At 46.1% G+C, this 18,347-nt stretch overlaps 2 protein-coding genes across 3 annotated transcripts in view; one reads left to right on the plus strand and one right to left on the minus strand.

Annotated features, from left to right (window-relative positions):
• Nucleotides 1-292: 292 nt before the first annotated feature.
• On the plus strand, nt 293-9,418 carry PNOC (prepronociceptin). The gene is made up of 2 exons (XM_007097112.3): nt 293-429; nt 9,014-9,418. The coding sequence occupies exons 1-2, from the start codon at nt 304-306 to the stop codon at nt 9,416-9,418; spliced, it is 531 nt and encodes a 176-aa protein (XP_007097174.2). The 5' UTR covers nt 293-303.
• Nucleotides 9,419-14,525: 5,107 nt separating this feature from the next.
• ZNF395 (zinc finger protein 395) overlaps nt 14,526-18,347 on the minus strand; it is a 44,529-nt gene continuing 40,707 nt past the window's right edge. For both annotated transcript variants that reach the window (XM_042983533.1, XM_042983532.1), the window contains exon 10: nt 14,526-18,141. In XM_042983533.1, coding sequence (XP_042839467.1) covers nt 18,030-18,141 — 112 coding nt within the window. In that variant the 3' untranslated portion in view covers nt 14,526-18,029. The remainder of the gene's footprint in view (nt 18,142-18,347) is intronic.

Raw genomic sequence — 18,347 nt, forward strand, 5'->3', positions numbered from 1 at the left:
AGTGAGGTCTGTATGCCCCTGGAAGTGCTTGTGCACGTCGAGGCCAGCTAGGTGGCAGGAATCACAGGGGTGCTCCGCCTAGGATCCCAGACACTCACCCCTGCATGAACGGTAGGCCTGGCTGGCAGGAGCAAGCCTCTTGTATCCTTGACAACCCGCTCCCTCCTGGGAGGCGAATCTTGGGCCTGGCGCCGTCCCCTCTGGTGGCATCCCCTGTGTGAGACCCCCCCAGAAAGGCTGTTCTAATTGCGGCGCACCCTCACTTTTTTAGTATTTTAGCCCCCTGCTTCCTGCTCCTGCACCATGAAAATCCTGCTTTGTGACCTCCTGCTGCTCAGCCTCTTCTCCAGCGTGTCCAGCAGCTGCCAGAAGGACTGTCTGACCTGCAGAGAGAAGCTCCGCCCAGCTCTTGACAGCTTCAACCTTGAGGTAGGCCATGGAACGCCCTCCGTCTTCTTCTCCCTCCTTCCTCCAACCCAGAGTGAGAAATTAAGGCCTTGCCCAGGGGGCATGTGACTCACCTGGTGCCACGTGGTGGATAGGAAACAGATGCTGACTTTAGCATCTTCTAAATGCAAACTCTGTCATCTTTCCCCTTTTCCACTTCAAATAAAGACCTGCCTGTGCTGCCATTTTGTTCCCATTATTAAATAATGCATACTCATTTTAGAGAATTTGGCAAATTCAGAGAAGTGTAACAGAAGAACGTTACTTTAATCCCACCTGTCAGAGAAAGAGTCCTGGTTTTTCACTTGCTACATTATACCAGGATACTTTCCTCATGTTATTAAACATGATTTTAAGTTCTTTCTTTCTAGGAATACAGTATAATTTGTTTAACTATTCCCCTCCTGTTTAACATGTACGTTGCCCTCCATTTTTGATATTATAGATAATTCTACAGTGAATACCCAAATGCTCTCTTATATTTTAAATTTTGTTTATATTTTAAATTTTGTTTTGGTTTTTGGTTTTCCTAGGTTTTTTTTTTAATGTTTTATTTATTTGTGAGAGAGAGAGAGAGAGAGAGAGAGAGAGAGAGACAGTGCAAGAGGGGGAGGGGCAGAGAGAGAGGGAGACATGGAATCCGAAGCAGGCTCCAGGCATTGAGTTGTCAGCACAGAGCCCGATGCGGGGTTCAAACTCACAAGCCATGAGATCATGACCGGAGCCGAAGTTGAACACTTAACCGACTGAGCCACCCAGGAGCCCCTATATTTTAAATTTTTAATTTGAGGTTCTAATCTGGCATTAAATTTCTTTTCCTTAAATAAACTTTCTCAACTGCTTTCATGTCAGCCTAAAGAGTTATTCCTCTATTAAATCCAATATAACTCAATCATTTTTTCTTTGTAGTCAAACTTCTTTCAAAAGATGTCATAATTCAAACTCCTCAACCGTTAAAAACAACCAAAAGTAACTACTGCTCCTTAAGGCGAGTGTACAAATATAGAACACATATTTACATTGGGCTAGCTCACTAATGATGAGCAGACACAGGCCCTACAGACCCAAACAGCAAGCTCTTCCCTCGCCTGCTCGGTGGGTTTCTACAGCATCATGAAGAGCATCCCCAGATGACCCATCCAAAGTTGGCCCGTCCTCATTCATCCATTTTGGTTTTCTGTATGCTGAGCACAGGGCCAGGCCAAAGGGTCCAGGAAGCAGATGGATGGAGTCTGCAACCAGTGGGAGAGAAGATCCCACAATCCCTTCAAGAGGGCTTAACTACTGGATGCTGGGGAAGCACAGACAGTGGATCCCAACCCAGACTAGAAGGACAGACGGGACTCTTGAAGGAACTGAAGTCTCTAAGGAAACCTAAAGAATGGGAGCGAAGAGGCAGAGAGAGGGTCCCAGGTGATAGAGAGAGTGGGGAATACACGTTCAAATGCCTGTGCCAGAGGGAAGTGGCATTTACGGAACTGAGAAAAGCTGAGTTTGGCTGGAACACAGAAGGCCCACAGGCTTTTTCCGTGCAGCCCAGAGAGGCTTAAAAGCTCATCTAAAAAAACACTCTGCCCTAGTCTTAGTAAGGAGAGCGGCCAACTTGGTTTACATGTAAACCAATGATGAGTTGATTAAGCAATAATCTGATCATCTCCACACTGCTAAATTCTCCATCTGCAGCCTAGACAAGACTGAAAATTATGCACAATGCTGGAATCTCTAGCTTTCATGGCAATGCTTTGTTTTCCCCCATCAAAGAAAGCATTAGGACTTGAAAAGATATCTGTACACCCAGAGAGTAATCTACACTTGCAGCCCTCACCCCTTTGGGCTGCATCACTTCTTATCTGCTCTCTCAGAGGTCTGGAGCCAATTTGCAGGTTTCCTCCTCCCTGTCCTCTCCCAGTCAACTCGGTGAATTCGCCTGGTTCTCTTCCCCATTCCGATTCATTTTTTATTACCTCCTGGTGGGTTCCTGTTCCCCTCCCCACCCTCTAAACCTAAGTGATCAAGATTCAGGAAATCTTTCCTCCCCATACTCTCTCCTTCTGAGATGCCATCCCTGGACCCCAGGCCTTCAGCTCTCCCCAGGCTGTAGGGGACTCCCAAAGGTACATGCCTCACCTCCTCTCTGCTGGGCTCAATCACTTTTCATAGTTCCTGGGAAATCCCACTTTCCCTTCCCGGCCTTGCTAAGGCTTCAGGAACTTGCCCCACCATCTCGCACATGCCTCTCCCTTCATCTTCATCCAATACCCCTACTTCAAAACTCAGATTAAATTTCACCTGTGAGAACACTGTGCTGATTCTCCACCTGCCCCCAAGAGAGCCAGCCCCTCACTCCTTTGTCTTCTGACAGTTATCCGTATCTGCTACTCTCTCACCATAATGTGTGAGCTTCCTCTTCTGATTGTCCTGGGTATCCCTAGCATGCAGCACTGAGTGTGGCACAGAGCAGTACTCAATAAACATGTCCCATGGAAACTGTAAAATTGCGAGACCCTTAGTCTCCTAATAGGTCCATCCACTGCAGACGCTGCCACGTTTTCACATTGGTGCCTTTCAAAGCCATTAAAGAATTTGTTTTCATTCCTCCATAGCATGTTAAATCTCTGGGGTCCTGAAAACGCTGTTAGATACTTCTTTGAAACAAGTTAAAATATGGCCAGTTACAGCCTCATGGTTGAGGGATAAATGCTTCAAAGTGCCTGCTGACCTTCAGAGGACCTGACGGCTGCCTGGCTGTTTTGCCTCTAGTTTGTATTCACTTTTAACCTATTTTCAGATGTTTGATGAAATGCCTAGAATGTTGGCAACCACACCTTATTTCCAAATCTTGCAACCTTTTTCCACTCTGTGAATTATGGGGGGTGGGGGGAACTTAGATATCTCAGCAAGGGTCACCTTCCCAATCCCTCCACTAAGTTATGTATTACTGAGCGATTCCTAGGACCCCCTAAGTTCTTGGTTTTATCAAGAAGTTCTGCATTTCTCATTCCAGGTCAATGGTCCAAGTATGGCTGGCTTTTTGTTAGACTATAATTTTGGTCAGTAAATGACTCATACACTCAAACCCACTGCAATATCTTGGGCTCCTTCCACCTAATTATGAATGGCACTTACCCCCTCAGCTAAAGTAGAAAAAACAAGATTCGCTGAGTTGTTTTAGAGACAAAGGAGAAAGTAACCCTCAAGGTCTGGGGAAATTTATCTAAAACTCCCTGGAACTTGATTAATAGCAAAAGAAACTAACTTCTCGTAGTGCTTTGTATCTTCATTACACAAAAACTCTTCCTAGTTAATTTGCAGTTAAGAGTTCCTAGCATGTTTTTCTTTTGCACTATTCATCTGCTTGCCAATTCGTGTTAGCCCTCAGATATTCTAGAACAACCTCCTAAAACAAATAGCTCCCAAATGTCTCTTGGTCAGAGGCGATTTGATTCTTTAGTGGCAAACGCTTAACAATATCAATGAGCTTCCTCGTTTCCTTCCAGTGGGCTCATGTGCCTATTTCCCTAATGTTTGATCTCAGATGTCCAAATGGCCCTTTGCTCAGTTTCCCCACAAACCCAGCTTTACAGATCAATTTGGCACCAGTCTGAAACTTTCCAGATGCTCATCCACACTCTGGCTTAATATAGAAATGTCATCAGTGTGGGCTGAGAAAATGTGTCCAGCTCACTTAAGAGGCCATTATCCAATCTCTGGAAAGAGGCTGGTGGGTCCCTTAGACCAGAGTGTTAGGCATTAAGCTCATATGCCCATCTGGCGCCACAAATGCTGTTGTGAATTTGGATCCTCCACATTTGCCCCAAACCTTCTCCTAAATCAAGAGTTGAGATGATTTTGTTAGTACCTAATGCATCTAACAGTATGTTGAGTCTCTGTACAACCTATGCATCTGGTTTGATCATAGAATTGCATTTTCTCTGATTGACACACAATCTAATTACCATCTGGGCTTAGCAACCCAGGGGCTCATAGAAGATCTAATAGCCTCTAGGTTTAACAACCTCCACCTGTTCTTGTAAACTGAAGGCACAGAACAGTTCAACAAGCATTTGGGGCTCCTATACTGTGAGGATTGGACCAAGTCCGCTCAAAGTCCTTGTTGGTGCCAAAATTTGACACTTCTGCAGGTTTTCCCAATACTATTCATGCTTTCCCTTTTATCCTGGAAGGTAGGATTCCTCAGAATCACCACTGTGGACATTTTAAGTTGGTTATTATTTGTCATGTGGGGCTGTCCTGTAGGATGTCTACTAGCATCCCTGACCTCTACTCATGGGATAGCAGTAGCATCTCCCCCACCCCCACCCACCTTATGACAACCAAAAATGTCTCCAGATATTGCCAAATAGCTCCTGGGAACAAAATTGTCCCCAGAGACACCCACTGCTATACAGTAATAACCCAATAGGATTTTGATCTGAAAGAACATCCTACAAATTGGTTCTACCTAGTTTTATTCAAAATATTTCAGGAGCAGGCTAAATACAGACCCCAGTAACCCTTTCTCTGAAGGAGACTCTGACCACTTCCATGATGACACCTTCCTCAGAACAAGTTCCAAAGCAGGATTTCTCACAGTCCAGCCTCCAAATCACCTGAGTGTTTGTTAAAAACGCAGATTCTTGGGCCCCACCCTTGGCTTACTAATCAGTGTCTCCAGGGGTGTAGTTTAAGAATTTACATTCTAGGGGCACCTGGATGGCTTAGTTGGTTAAGTGTCCGACTCCAGTTCAGGTCATGATGTTGTAGTTCATGAGTTGGGCTCAGGTCATGACTTTGTGGTTCACAAGTTCGAGCACCACATCGGACTCTGTGCTGACAGCTCAGATCCGGGAGCCTGCCTTGGATTCTGTGTCTCCTTCTCTCTCTCTGTCCCTCCCCTGGTCACACTCTGTCTCTCTCTCTCTTTCAAAAATAAATAAAAACATGAAAAAAAAAGATTTTGGATTCTAGCAAACCAGTAGCAATTCTTAAAGAACACTCAAGTTTGCAGGGACCATTGTTTTAAACTCTGCTATCCCCACCAATGGAAGTTGTCTATCATTCTTTCATACCCAGTGACATTGTGGGTGTGAAAAAGTTGGCACTGATGATATTCGTTCTGTCAGCATCTCTGAGGAAAATCTAAATGGCAAAGACATGCTCAGAAAGCCCACGACTTGTGTATCAACAGGGACCCCTGTCACCACCTATGGCTAGCAGGGGGCCGTGGGGGAGGGCTTGGCAAAGGATGCACCTTGGAAACTTTATCAGTGAAGAGGAGTGGCACTCCCACTGGATACTGTCTCTTTCCCCACTCTGACCCAACAGAAAGTGAGTAATTTTCCCATTAGAACGTTACCTTTGGTCTCACAAGATCCTTACTCTTGCATTAATTTCCACCAATTTGTATTGCAAGCACACAGAGCTCCTGGGTTGGAACTCAAGACATTTGGTTTCTTGTTCAGGTGATACGTTGTCTAACAGTATAGTTTTGGACACATTACCGAACCTCATCATAACATGCAAACATGGACTACGTCAGTGGTTTCCAAACCCAGGCAGATATCAGAATTACCTGAGCTTTGTAAAAGTTAAGTTTTTTTTTAATGTTTATTTATTTTTGATAGAGAGAGACACACAGAGTGTGAGTGGGGGAGGGGCAGAGAGAGAGGGAGACACAGAATCTGAAGCAGGCTCCAGGCTCTGAGCTGTCAGCACAGAGCCCGACGTGGGGCTCGAACTCACGGACCGTGAGATCATGACCTGAGCCAAAGTCGGACACTCAACCGACTGAGCCACCCAGGCACCCCTGTAAAAGTTAAGTTTTAAATGCCAGTGCTATTCCTCAGGAATTTAACTGGCTTTTGAATTCTGTCTTTTTTTAAAGTTGAGATGATTTGGGGGTGCCTAGGAGGCTGTCGGTTGGGCATCCAACTTCAGCTCAGGTCAGGATCTTGCAGTTCATGAGTTTGAGCCCTGCGTAGGGCTCTGTCCTGACAGAGCACAACTCAGAGCCTGGAGCCTGCTTCAGATTCTGTGTCTCCCTCTCTCTCTCCCTCCCCCTCCCCCCCTCTCAAAAATAAACATTTAAAAAATATTTTTAAAGTTGAGATGATTTCGATTCACACCCAGACCAAGCAGAAGGGCAGACTTAGGGTAGTGAAAGTCTATTGGATGATTAAAAGTAATACTGGATGATTAAATCCACCTGCTAGTAAGAGAGACCTAAAGTAACAGTGGCTCAAATAAGACAGAGATTTGATTCCCTATGCAGAAGTTGGCAGGTGGACAATACAGGGTTGGTATTGTGTAGCTCCTCCACATCACCCATGTCCCAGGCTCCTTCCCTTTCTGCTTTATCTGTATATGGCTGCCACCCTCACATGGCTTCCATACCCTGAGTCACCTCATGGCTTCAAGATGGCCAGTGGAGCACCAGCCAAAATGTCCACATTCTAAGCAGGAGGCTGGAAGAAGGGGAAGAAGAAGATTAAAAAAGGATGCTTTTCTCAGATAAGTCAGCCCCCTACTTTCCTCAGAAGCCTCACTTGGTCACTGTCGTTTATATGTCATTGGCCACCTCTGGCTACAAAGGAGACTGAGAAACATACATGTGGCCTTGGGGAGGACAAGTGTCCTGTTAGTAAAGGTATCCTATGTGCATTGGCAGTCTCTGCCCCAGAAGGGAAGGTAGGCTTCATTCTTTACAAATTGTGTTTTAAGTGCTAGTCAGACACTTTGGTGGAGATACCAGACAGGGATCAGAGAAGTGTCTGGAGTTCGATAGATATCAGATGCTGGACATATAAACCTGGGATGCCCTAGATGAAATGACCATGATCACAGAAATGAACAGTCACCAAGAGGTAGATTATAAAGAGAGATGAGAAGAAAGAATCTTAAAGATAGAACACAGGAGGAAGGTGCATAGTCTGAGAGGTGAGTGCAATGTCAGAGAATTTGGGGGAGGGTGTGGTGCACATTGCCAAATGCTGCAAAGTCAGAGAGAATGAGGGCTAATTGGATCTGGTGACCAGAATTCACTGGTGGTCCTGAAGAAGGCAGTTAGTGGAAGATGAGGGTGGGAAGCAGATTTCAAGGACATGAGAAAAAAATTGAAGATGCTGAGATAGAAGCATGAGTGCAGACCACACCTTGGAGAAGCCTGGTGAGGACAAAAGAGAGTCAGGGTCAGGGGTGGCAAGGGGTTGCGAGAGAAGTAGGATTGGAGGAGACATTTTCTAGGGTTTGGTGGAATGGCTGTAAGGTCTGTGATATAGCTGCATGCACATCTCACTCTTCGGTTAGGGGTCAGGTTGGAAACCTTGCTCGTATTGGCATCTGTGCCTCTCTGAACACCGGGGCGAGGGTTTTGCTCCCCAGATAGGGGGTACTGGGCACATACACCAGTCTTCTGATGTCCTGCAGCTGTCCAAAGAGAAGCTGCAGTGGGATTTTCACAGAGAAGCATTCGAGGTGAAGCCAAAACAGCAAACAATAAGAAAAATTGGAGGTAGACGCTTCCAGAAGACCCAATCAGAGACAGGAATGTGGGAGGCAAGGCCAAGGCCAGGATCAGTTAGGAGGAACGTGGAAACAGCATGGTCAAGCTGTTGGTCTAGAGTAGAAGTGGGAGATGCCTGGAGAGACAGAGCAGTGCCCGAAGTTCCCAGGGGCCTGGCAAGTCTAAAAGATTGCATCTGATGGCCCCTCTTCCCCACCTGGAACCCAACTGCCCAACCTACCTACATCCCAAAGGGTCTTGACCCTCATTCTCTAGAGCTGATGCACAGATAGTATAATTAGAGTATGTGGGCTAAAAAATGAACAACACCAGGGTTCGTCTTAACACAGTGTCCTTAAAATAGCCTTGCAGATTTCAGCACATGCTTTGACATCCCCAATTTCTTAAGCCAATCCGACCTCTCTCAAGCCAAAAAGAGAACAAAATAAAATTCTTCTTTGTGGGTGCCATGAGTTGTGTTTGGCTTCAAAAACTCAACGAGGGCTCTGTGTGTAGTTTGGGGCACTCATTCTGCATTAACTTTCTGTGTCACCTGGGACAAATTAATCTCACCTCTTTGAGTCCCAGGTTTCTTCCTTTGTGACATGATGGAGCTTGGCCAGATTGTTTTCTGTTTCTTTATAACTTGGAAATTCTCTGAACCAAAGTAACTACTGAATGGTGACTTAATAAAGAGATGCTTCTGAAGCATTTGTATTGGTATCGATGTAAATTTTGTATACAATAAAAGACTACTGGCACACCTGGGTGGCTCAGTCAGTTAAGCGTCCGACTTCGGCTCAGGTCATGATCTCACAGTTCATGAGTTTGAGTCCCACATCGGGCTTTGTGCTGACAGTGCAGAACCTGGAGCCTGCTTAGGATTTTCCCTCTCTCTCTCTCTCTCTCTCTCTCTCTCCTCTCTCTCTCTCTCTCTCTCTGCCTCCCACTCATGCTGTCTCTCAAAAATGAATAAACATTAAAAAAAAGAAAAAGACTATTTCTTTGGACTAATATAATAGGCATTCCTGGTCCTCCTCCCTTCTCCCACCTCTGTCTTTGCAGGTGTGCATCCTTGAGTGTGAAGGGAAGGTCTTCAGCAGCCCTCTCTGGACTCCATGCACCAAGGTCATGGCCAGGGGCTCCTGGCAGCTCAGCCCTGCTGACCCAGAGCACGTGGCAGCTGCCCTTTACCAGCCAAGCACCTCCTCCGAGATACAACTGAAGCGAATGCCTCGCATCAGGAGCCTAATCCAAGCCCAGAAAGGGACAGAGCCCGGCATGGATGAGACTGGAGAAATGGAGCAGAAGCAGCTGCAAAAGAGGTTTGGGGGCTTCACCGGGGCCCGGAAGTCGGCCCGGAAGTTGGCCAACCAGAAGCGGTTCAGTGAGTTCATGAGGCAGTACCTGGTCCTGAGCTTGCAGTCCAGCCAGCGCCGGCGCACTCTGCATCAGAATGGTAATGTGTAGCCGGAAGGGGAGCCCCTCCCAGCTGCACCATCCACTTCAACCCATGAGTGAGTTGGGCACGAATGAGCTGGGGGCCAAAGGAAACCTTATATACCCAACTGTCTTAGCCTTCCTCCTGGGCCTGGAAGCACATTAGCCCCCAGCCACATACACACACCCTACACCACCTCAAGGTGTTCAGCCTCTGGGAGGCAGGGGAAGTCAATTCACCTCCCTGCCTCCTACCCACCCTTTCTCTAGGGAGCAAAGATTTTCCTGGGATTACTCCTTAAGGCTGACCACTGCCATTTAGAGATTGGTTACCATGGGGATAATAGTAGCATGTTAAGATAACTAATTCCTCTATAGCTCTCCAGCAGCTCAGTTACTATGGGGACAGTTAAGTGGACCAATCCTCCTATCCGGTTGCCATAACAACCATTCAATTCACCTTTCCTCAGAGACTATCTCTAAGAACCAATAGCTAGACCTACCTTTAGCTATCTGCTGCCTGATTTCTGTGGCTGTGCTGTTGCTATTTCACCTTCAGAGACAGCTTAGCTATCTCCTCCTCTACCCCCTGTATCTCAAGGTGCCTGGATTCCACAGAAAGCACTACACTTTCCCACTCTCCCCCATCAAGGAGTTCTTGTTAGGACCAGGAGTTACACTTTCTGCTTTTCTTTCTTCCACTTGTCATCTGTCCATACTGCCACCTTGCCAGAGATGGACTGATTTGTTGATGTCAATGGCATCATTACTGAGCAAGCCTTTGAGGATTTGGCCCAACTGACCCAGTAGTTTTAGAACAGAGACTAAGAGATCATCATCTTTCCTCACTTTCTTCCCAGAGGCCATTTTTGTTTTATTTTGTTTGTTTGCCTGCTTTTATTCCTCTCTCCGTCCTGGCCATTACTCCCATGGGAATGCTTATACGGATACTAAAATACATATCAGATAATAAACATCAAAAACCCTAGTTTATTGCCCAGTCATTACAAACTCCACTTTCCTCAGCCCATCAACCTGTACATAACTTTGAATAGCATAGGAAACTAGCACAGTGGAATTTTCCAAAAATCTAAGAAAATCCCACCCATCAAGCATATGTGCCTTAATTCATATTTGGGATTCTGATTATCTTCAGAGCCTCATACCTCTTCTCTAACAGTCTAGAAACTTACCCTAATGGAAAGAATTAACCAGTTGGTCAAAAACATTCCCCAAACATTACCCAAGTGGGGGGGTCTTCCCTGACTCAGAAGCATAAAACAAAAAAAAATGTCTATATGTGCTGTTTTGTTTTGCTTCCCGTATGTCAAAGGTAGGCAGATCATTAATAATCTTGATTCAAATGGGGCGCCTGGGTGGCTCAGTCGGTTAAGCGTCCAACTTGAGTTCAGGTCGTGATCTCACGGTTTCTGAGTTAGAGCCCCATGTTGGGCTCTGTACTGACAGCTCAGAGCCTGGAGCCTGCTTCAGATTCTGTGTCTCCCTCTCTCTCTCCCCTTCTCCCATTCCTTCTCTGTCTCTCAAAAGTAAATAAATGTTAATAATCTTCATTCAAAGTATATTAATACAAATGTTAATCTTTGGCACACACACTTCAGCATGGAGGCAGCCCACATAGCTCCTTGCAGGTAATCTGGTTTGCAACAGGCCCATTGCCAAATACAGACATATGTATTAAGTTGTGAGGAGAAGCCTGCCCTGTATATTTTAGCAGAATGACTAATTTCCGAAGGCCCTGAATTAACCCACGCCATTTTTGAAGTCATACTCTTGGATCCTTAACCAACACCCTATTTCTTCCTAAGCCATATTTGCACATTACCTAACTCAGTATATCCTTCAGAAGTGGCATGGATTGAATTCTTTCAAATCTCAGACATTTATTCTTCTTTAAAGTGGCTCTTAAGGGACACTGAGGCTCTTGTCTAATTTTGAACCACAACCGTTTTCTTTACCTAAAGACAGTTTAAAATCAATTACATTAGCAGGAATCAATTTATTTAAAAACAGAACAAAAAGAAATGATTTCAGCCCCTATTCAGGCAACTGATTTTCCTAATTTTCTATTAAGCTTCCCACTGAGAGGCACTGAAACATAACTGGCAACTAGCCTCTGTCTGCTGCTTTGCTCAAGATACGAAGTTCTTGATGGAACCATTGGAAACGTTAACCAGTTCATGTTGGGTATTATTGATTGCTCTCCTTCCTCTTACTGTAATGATCTCTGAATTTCCTTTTTGCACACATTCATGGTAGCTGAGTTCCAATATGGATACGTACTTATGAGTCCACAACAGGCAGCTTAAACCTTGTCTTCACTCACCTACACGTAGCCCAGCCAACCCTACACATGCCTGAGATTTCTCCATCTTGGGAGATCCTGTTGCCAGGGCTGTTCTGGACTTCTGAGATATCCAATACTAATCTATACTTAGAAGGTTAGAGGAAGTAGGGCCACCTAACAGCGAAATGGGATAAAGAGCCCTATTTAGAATGCGTAATGATGTGTTAGGAAAGAGGGACATGGCGGTCCAGTCCTAGACAGAACTGTGAAAAGGGGTATCTACTTACCATCATTTTCCCTGTCCCCACACTATGTCTTATGCCCCCATCCCCTAACCGTTGTAGACAGTGGAAAGTGAGCAGATTCATTCATGGTGAGGAATTAGTGAAACTTGGTTTAAAGAGCCATAAATGAGAACACTATTTAGCCTCAAGAAATGAATTAATTACTACATATGGATTCCAAATACTAGGGATAAGAGAGCTGTTTCTGGGCATGGGGCCTATGTTATGCCTTTCAAGTCCCAGCCCACAGACCTCCTCTTTATTCCGTGAGTCCTACCGGTAGACTCAAGGTGTATAGAAGTTAGGGAACCCTACTTGCTGTTTTAGTGGCTATTTATTCCATTGACAAGCTTTTTATTGCCTCCCTTCTATTGCTCAGTCACCAGGACAAATAGGATTGAAAGGTCAGGAAAACTACTGAGTTTGCCATTTTAATCATTTCTGTCTCCCCAGGTGTCCGGGTGATCCCCAAAACAGCATGTCTCCAGCCCCAGACCTGCCGGCTGGGAATCGGGATTCCTTCTTCCCCAAGACACTGAGGCAAGCTTTGCCTCCAGGTCTCCACCCCAGGGTGGAGACTCTCCCAGTCTGTCTTTCCCTTCCCACTCCCCCACCCCACCCCCATGGCATGTTTCATGATAATCTTGTTGCTACATCAGAGTGTATTTTTGTAATTCCTCCAGCTAACATATTGACAGCCCCATCTTTCCTTCTCACTTCCCTCTTTCCTCTTCCAGGGGTGGGTCAAAGGAACAGGAAATCAAACCCGGGGTTTTGACTTGTCACTGCCATAACTTGTTTGTAAAAGAGCTGTTCTTTCTGGCTGATTGTTTTAAACAGATATTTCTCCATTAAACTTCTACTCAGCAAACAGTTAATAAGTTGGTTGGCTGTATGTCCATCTGAGGAGTCTGAGAAGCCCAGACTCCAAACACACCATCAGCGCTGCCTCTCTTGGGAAGGAGAAGCAAAAAGCACATGGCTCTGCTTTATATAAAGCACGACAGGCAAGAACACGGAGCATAAACACTCCGATTGCACTGCATCTCCAGCAAGTGCATGAATGGATGAGTGGGGAGGGGAGAGGCAGGGTGCTCAGAACCTCCGGGTGCCTGTCAACATCACCACTGGGGCGGGTTGCTGGTGGAGACACAGAATCCACCCCCAGTTTCTGACTCAGAAGGAATTTGCATTTTTAACAAGTTCCAAGTGATGCAGATCTTGCTGTTTTGAGACCACTGGATTAAGACATGAGGAAAAGGGCAGAGCCTAGATGAACTCGCTGATGTCATGTTTATCTCCAATTTAACACGAAACATGTCAAGGTGTAACTGTCAGGCGAAGAAACATATGGTGCACCCAGACAGGGCAATTGAGGAGACTCAAGTGTCTAGAGTGTATACTGGATGATGGGAAATCAGTCAGGAGGGTAAGGAGCTCTGCTGGGGAACTGGAGAGCCCTGCTGAGCTCTCAGTAGGGAACCTTAGCCATTCAGACACTGCAGGAAGGGCTAGGTGATGCAATCCCCCAATTTCTCTGTCCTCCAGCCCTTCAAACCCCAGTCTGTCACCTGTGGGTCAAACCCAACTAGAAGCTGGAAAGTTAGGGAGTCTGTGCATGCAGCCATAAAGGTGAGCCTGGGAAGTACAAATTGAGAATATGTAGCCCAGAGTCACAAGTGATGTAGAGGAGCTTGGGCAAACGGCAGTGAAGCAATGGATTCTACTGGGAATTTTCTTGGGAGGCAGGGGACAAGGGAAAACGGGGCAAAAGAAGCCCTGTGCTCTACCACGAGGTAAGGAAAATGGCCATCCCCATACCAGCTTTACATGCTGCTGGGCTTGAGTGATGTAATCCAGCCCCTGGGTCTAGGGGCACACCACTCTCACCATCAGGGCCTTTTAGGGGTCTCCAGATCCTGCTCCCAGAGACGCCTATGGTCCCGGAAGCTAAAATTGCTTAAAGCAGCCCCAGTGCACAAGGATGGGAGTTTGCTCTCTGCTTCCCACGTAGGCCAGCTTTTAACTAGCCATTTGGGCCATCACAGTACATGGAATCAAAGAACTTGGGGAGTGTCCCGTATTGTTCCCTGAAGTCAGAACCCATCCCATAAGCAGAAGAGGACTTATTTTTTCCTAAATCATTTGCCAACTCCTCAACCAACTCAGGGATATAGCCAAGAACACGCTCCCCACTGTCAATACAAGCAGTATATAAAATGGTTCCTACCTGGATTACAATCTTAGTGCCGTTATTTCACAGTTTATGACCTGGGGTAAGTTATTTGACTTCTGTGCTTCCCTCTTCTCATCTGTAAAATGGGAATAGTAGTAGTAACTCTCTCATTGGATTATTTAGGTCAGCACTTGGTTATTCATGTATGCACTTGGCCTGGTCCTTGGTCCCTATCGTTATTATAAGCTAATGAATGAATGAATGAATGAATGTGTACGCTTTGCCCACATGCCACCATTTGTTTAACACCAAGAACAACAGTAATCTTATCCTTTGTAGGGGGAAGGGGTAGAGGGACAGGCACACATTAAATCAGACAATGTACCATTTTATTCCTTATAAAATATATTTCATATTGTTGCTGTAAAAACATTACATTTCACATTTTTTTAAAAAAATTTTTAACAGTAAAAATAATACTTGGAAGACAGCTGGGGGAAAAGGCGCCAATAAGACAAATTCACAGATGGGATTTATCTCCCTCTTCTCTCTCTCCTTTTTTCCTTTGTTTTTTTTTTTCTTTTCTTTTTTTTTTTTTTTCTTTCTTTTTTTTTTTTTTTCTTTTTGGCCCCTGGTAAAGTCAGAACCTGGGAGGTCCAGAAAGTAACAGGACAGATTTCTTCAAACAAATCAGAGTTTCCACATCCAAATTAATAATGTCCTCCAAGGAGTCAAGCTATAGGCTTAGAATCACAATGTGGCTATCACTCAAAACGCTCTCTGAAATTACAAACCTGCTTTCACAGCCAGCTTAAGAACCACATAAATCCAAGCTATTTTCCTCACTGGTCCATCCATGAGCTTTGCGCCTGTGATCTTACTTGACCACAGACATCATTCACCAGACTCCGCACTGAATGAGCATAGGTACAGATTTAGTATCATTAAGGCTATTTCAAGCAGGCACCACAGACTCCAAAGGTAAATTCCAAGAAATACTTTGAATAGGGTCAACATCCCTGGAATAAATGGGTTTCCCAACATCACTTCTTTCAAAAATCAGTCCTGTTAGTTTCAAATGCACTCCTGTGGCACCTGACCTATCAGATTCTGCTGCCCAGGTGGGCTGGGAAGCAGGGAGAGACACAAAGATGTAGAGAACAGGCAAAATTGCTGATCAGTTCACAAGCCACCCCCACCCTCCGAGAACAAACGGGGCAACCCCAAGGACAGACCACATGTCAAGAACACAACAGCCACAAGATGGAGCGAGAGGGCAGAGGCTAGAGGAGGCCATCACCATGGAAAAGGAGAGAGGAGCACATACAGATAGGGGAAAGCTGCACCAAAATAAAACATTAAAAAAAAAAAAAAAAAGCCACCTCAGTTTTTAAACTGTTTCATCCATTTCTTGTTTCTCCTCTTCCTTTTCTGCCCTGTGTACCAAGGACATGAGAAGCCTACCTCACTTAGTGGAAGTCTTGCTGTCCAGTTATATCGACACGGTCCAAACTGAGGGGGAAAATGAAAACAGCTTTTCTGAAGACAAGACTCAACAAGAGCCTGATTAAGAGAGGGGAGGATGCTGCTGGGCAGAGTCCTTACGTCTCAGAAGCTCCCTCCCCTCACCAAGAAGATCTGAAGATGAACGAGGGAAGTGAGCAGTCAGGACAATCCACAACCTGCCATCAGCTTTTAATTCTCAGGGTGGCAGAAGAGACAGGAAGAAGGACACTGGGCCACCTCTTGCTGGCCTGGTTTCTAGCTTTAGGGACAGATTCCACATTTTTTTTTACTAAGTTATAAAAATATACCCCATTACCACCAAAGACACCTATGAATGAGTGTCTTTCCCTCCATCACCAAACCCGGGTCACTATCACCCTTCACAACACCATGCTTCTAAGGTTGGCGGGTTTTCTAATACTCTGTCACAGATTGACAAGCACCTGCACAAGTCCCACATGCAGTGGCCAAAGGATCCTCAGTAGGCCAGTATCTCCACCTGGGAGTAAGAGAGGATGGCCTGGTTACAGCCAGGGGACGGACGCTGCTGCCCAGCCCCAGGATAGGTGGTCTGGTGGGATTCTCGAGCCCCCGACTTCAGGGATATAAGTGCAGTACTGGGACCGCAGACAGTTGGGCACCGAGTGGCCATGCTCATGCCGGCCTGACAAACTCCCAAACAAGTCAGGCTTAAAAGAAAGGGGAGCCCCAAAACAAAACATGCCCTCCCTTGAGGTCTCAGCTTGTCTTTCATCCAAGAAATGGATGAAACAGTTTAATTAAGCACTGATCGGCAGGGCCCCAAGCTCCCCGTCCACATCTCCCTCATCAACAAGAATAGTTTTGCATATTTACTTCCCAAGCAATGCAATCCAGGCTGCTCTCAGTTCTTCAGGCCTCCAGAAACGAGGGCTAAAGCACTAGGAGCTGCTAACCCAACCCCTCCTCCAGAGAGTTCTTCAGAGTTAACTTTCCCCCTCCCACCTGCAGGCAAGAAATGGTGCTCAGCAGATACCTCCGAGAAGGTCACACCACATCAAATTGACCCTCCCATCTCAGGAACTGGACCAACACTGATAAAATTCCAGAGACCTCCTGCACTGATGGCAGAGTCCTGTCCTATCACATTCTCCCAGGCCCTCTGACCCAACCTAAAAATTGGGAACCTGCCAACTCACGCTCCAACATGGGGGCAAGCTGCCACTTACCTTTCTCTCTCCTTTTTTTATTTTTCTCTCCATCCCCTACGCCAGCCCCAACTGCAGCCTTCGGAGGGAATGGGAAAATCCCAAGTAAAGCCAGAGACAAAGAGGAACCTGCACAGGGGTGGGGGTGGGGTCTCTCACCCAAATGAAAGGGAACTTGAATCAGATAAAAGGCTTCTGAATACACTGGGAAAAGAAAACAAAGTGTTTTAAAGGTGTCACCTCCACAACTGGAGGGAGGAACATCAAGAGGGAGTTTATTCACTCAGGTAACAGCAGAGGGCTTTCACGAACACTAAAACCCTCCAATGTTTCCTCAAGGAACAGAGGAAAGAATGATCAAGGTAGTGTTTAACTGCCACATTTCAAAAAGTGAATTCGTATAGCCTTTTGGCTCAGCTATTTGGGGACAGTCTTTAAAAACCTATTAGTCTGGGCTTTAAGAAGAAGCCATACAATACTTGTTGGGATGCAACCCAACTTCAGAGAGAACCCAGATTCAAACAGTTGTCATCAAGAAAGGGTTTTCCTTTTACTTCCATAGAAGCTGCTCGGTGAGGACAGGCTCTCCCTTCTCCTGGATTCGGGTGGAGAAGAGGGGCTGGCTGCACCTTAAAAAGTGCACAGATACCCCCACTATCCCCCCACCAACCACAGCAGGTCCTGCTCTCGGAGTCATCAGCCAGAAACTTTTTTTTCTTTCTTTTTTTTTTTTTTTTTAAGAAAAGTAAATTCATCTTGCTCACAGTCCCTTCTGGAAGAGTTGAGAAAGCAAAGAATTCACCAACTCAGCAGGAAAACAGAATGAGCTGTTCCTTCTTTTGATACATGCAAACTAATCCCCTAGACAGAGACGTGGGAAAGAGAGGGTAATTAATTCTTTGGTCTCTGGTTCACTGCAGAATACCCTTGGTCAGTTTCGGCTCTCTCCTATTTTAGGGGTATGGGGGAATATTTTCCTTTCTTCTTTTAAAAACTCAAATGTTCCCAAAAGGGAGGGGGGAAATGTTTTACGTATTAAACCTTAGCCAATAGAACCCAAACTCCCAATGTCCACTCTTTATCGTTCAGGTTTCTGCAGAGGGCGTGGGACGCGTCTGTCTTTCGCGGTCTGGCTGCCGGTGGGGGCAGGGAGCAGGGAGGATGAGCCGGTGGCAGGGCGGGTTCAGTCCAGGAAGCGCTGGCAGGCCTTCTTCCAGCGGCAGGCCGTGCACCACTGGTCCCGGTGCTCGATGCCATACACTTTGCGGCACTTCTTAGCCTCCCCACGGGCTTTCCTGGCAAAAAAGAATAAGGAGGATACAGACACGCAGTGGCGGCTGCAGACCTGGACAGTGGCCAGGCAAGAGGCTGAGCAAACCAGCAGAGGCTGGAAGGGCAAGAGCCAAGGGGCCAGAGGAGCAAAGGCCTCCGCCCCTGCATCTACCCTCCCCTGCATCCACCCCCACCCCCTCACCCCCAGCCACCCTGGGGGAACTAACCC

The sequence above is a fragment of the Panthera tigris genome, chromosome B1 (genome assembly GCF_018350195.1).
Source record: "Panthera tigris isolate Pti1 chromosome B1, P.tigris_Pti1_mat1.1, whole genome shotgun sequence".
Classification (NCBI taxonomy): Eukaryota; Metazoa; Chordata; class Mammalia; order Carnivora; family Felidae; genus Panthera; species Panthera tigris.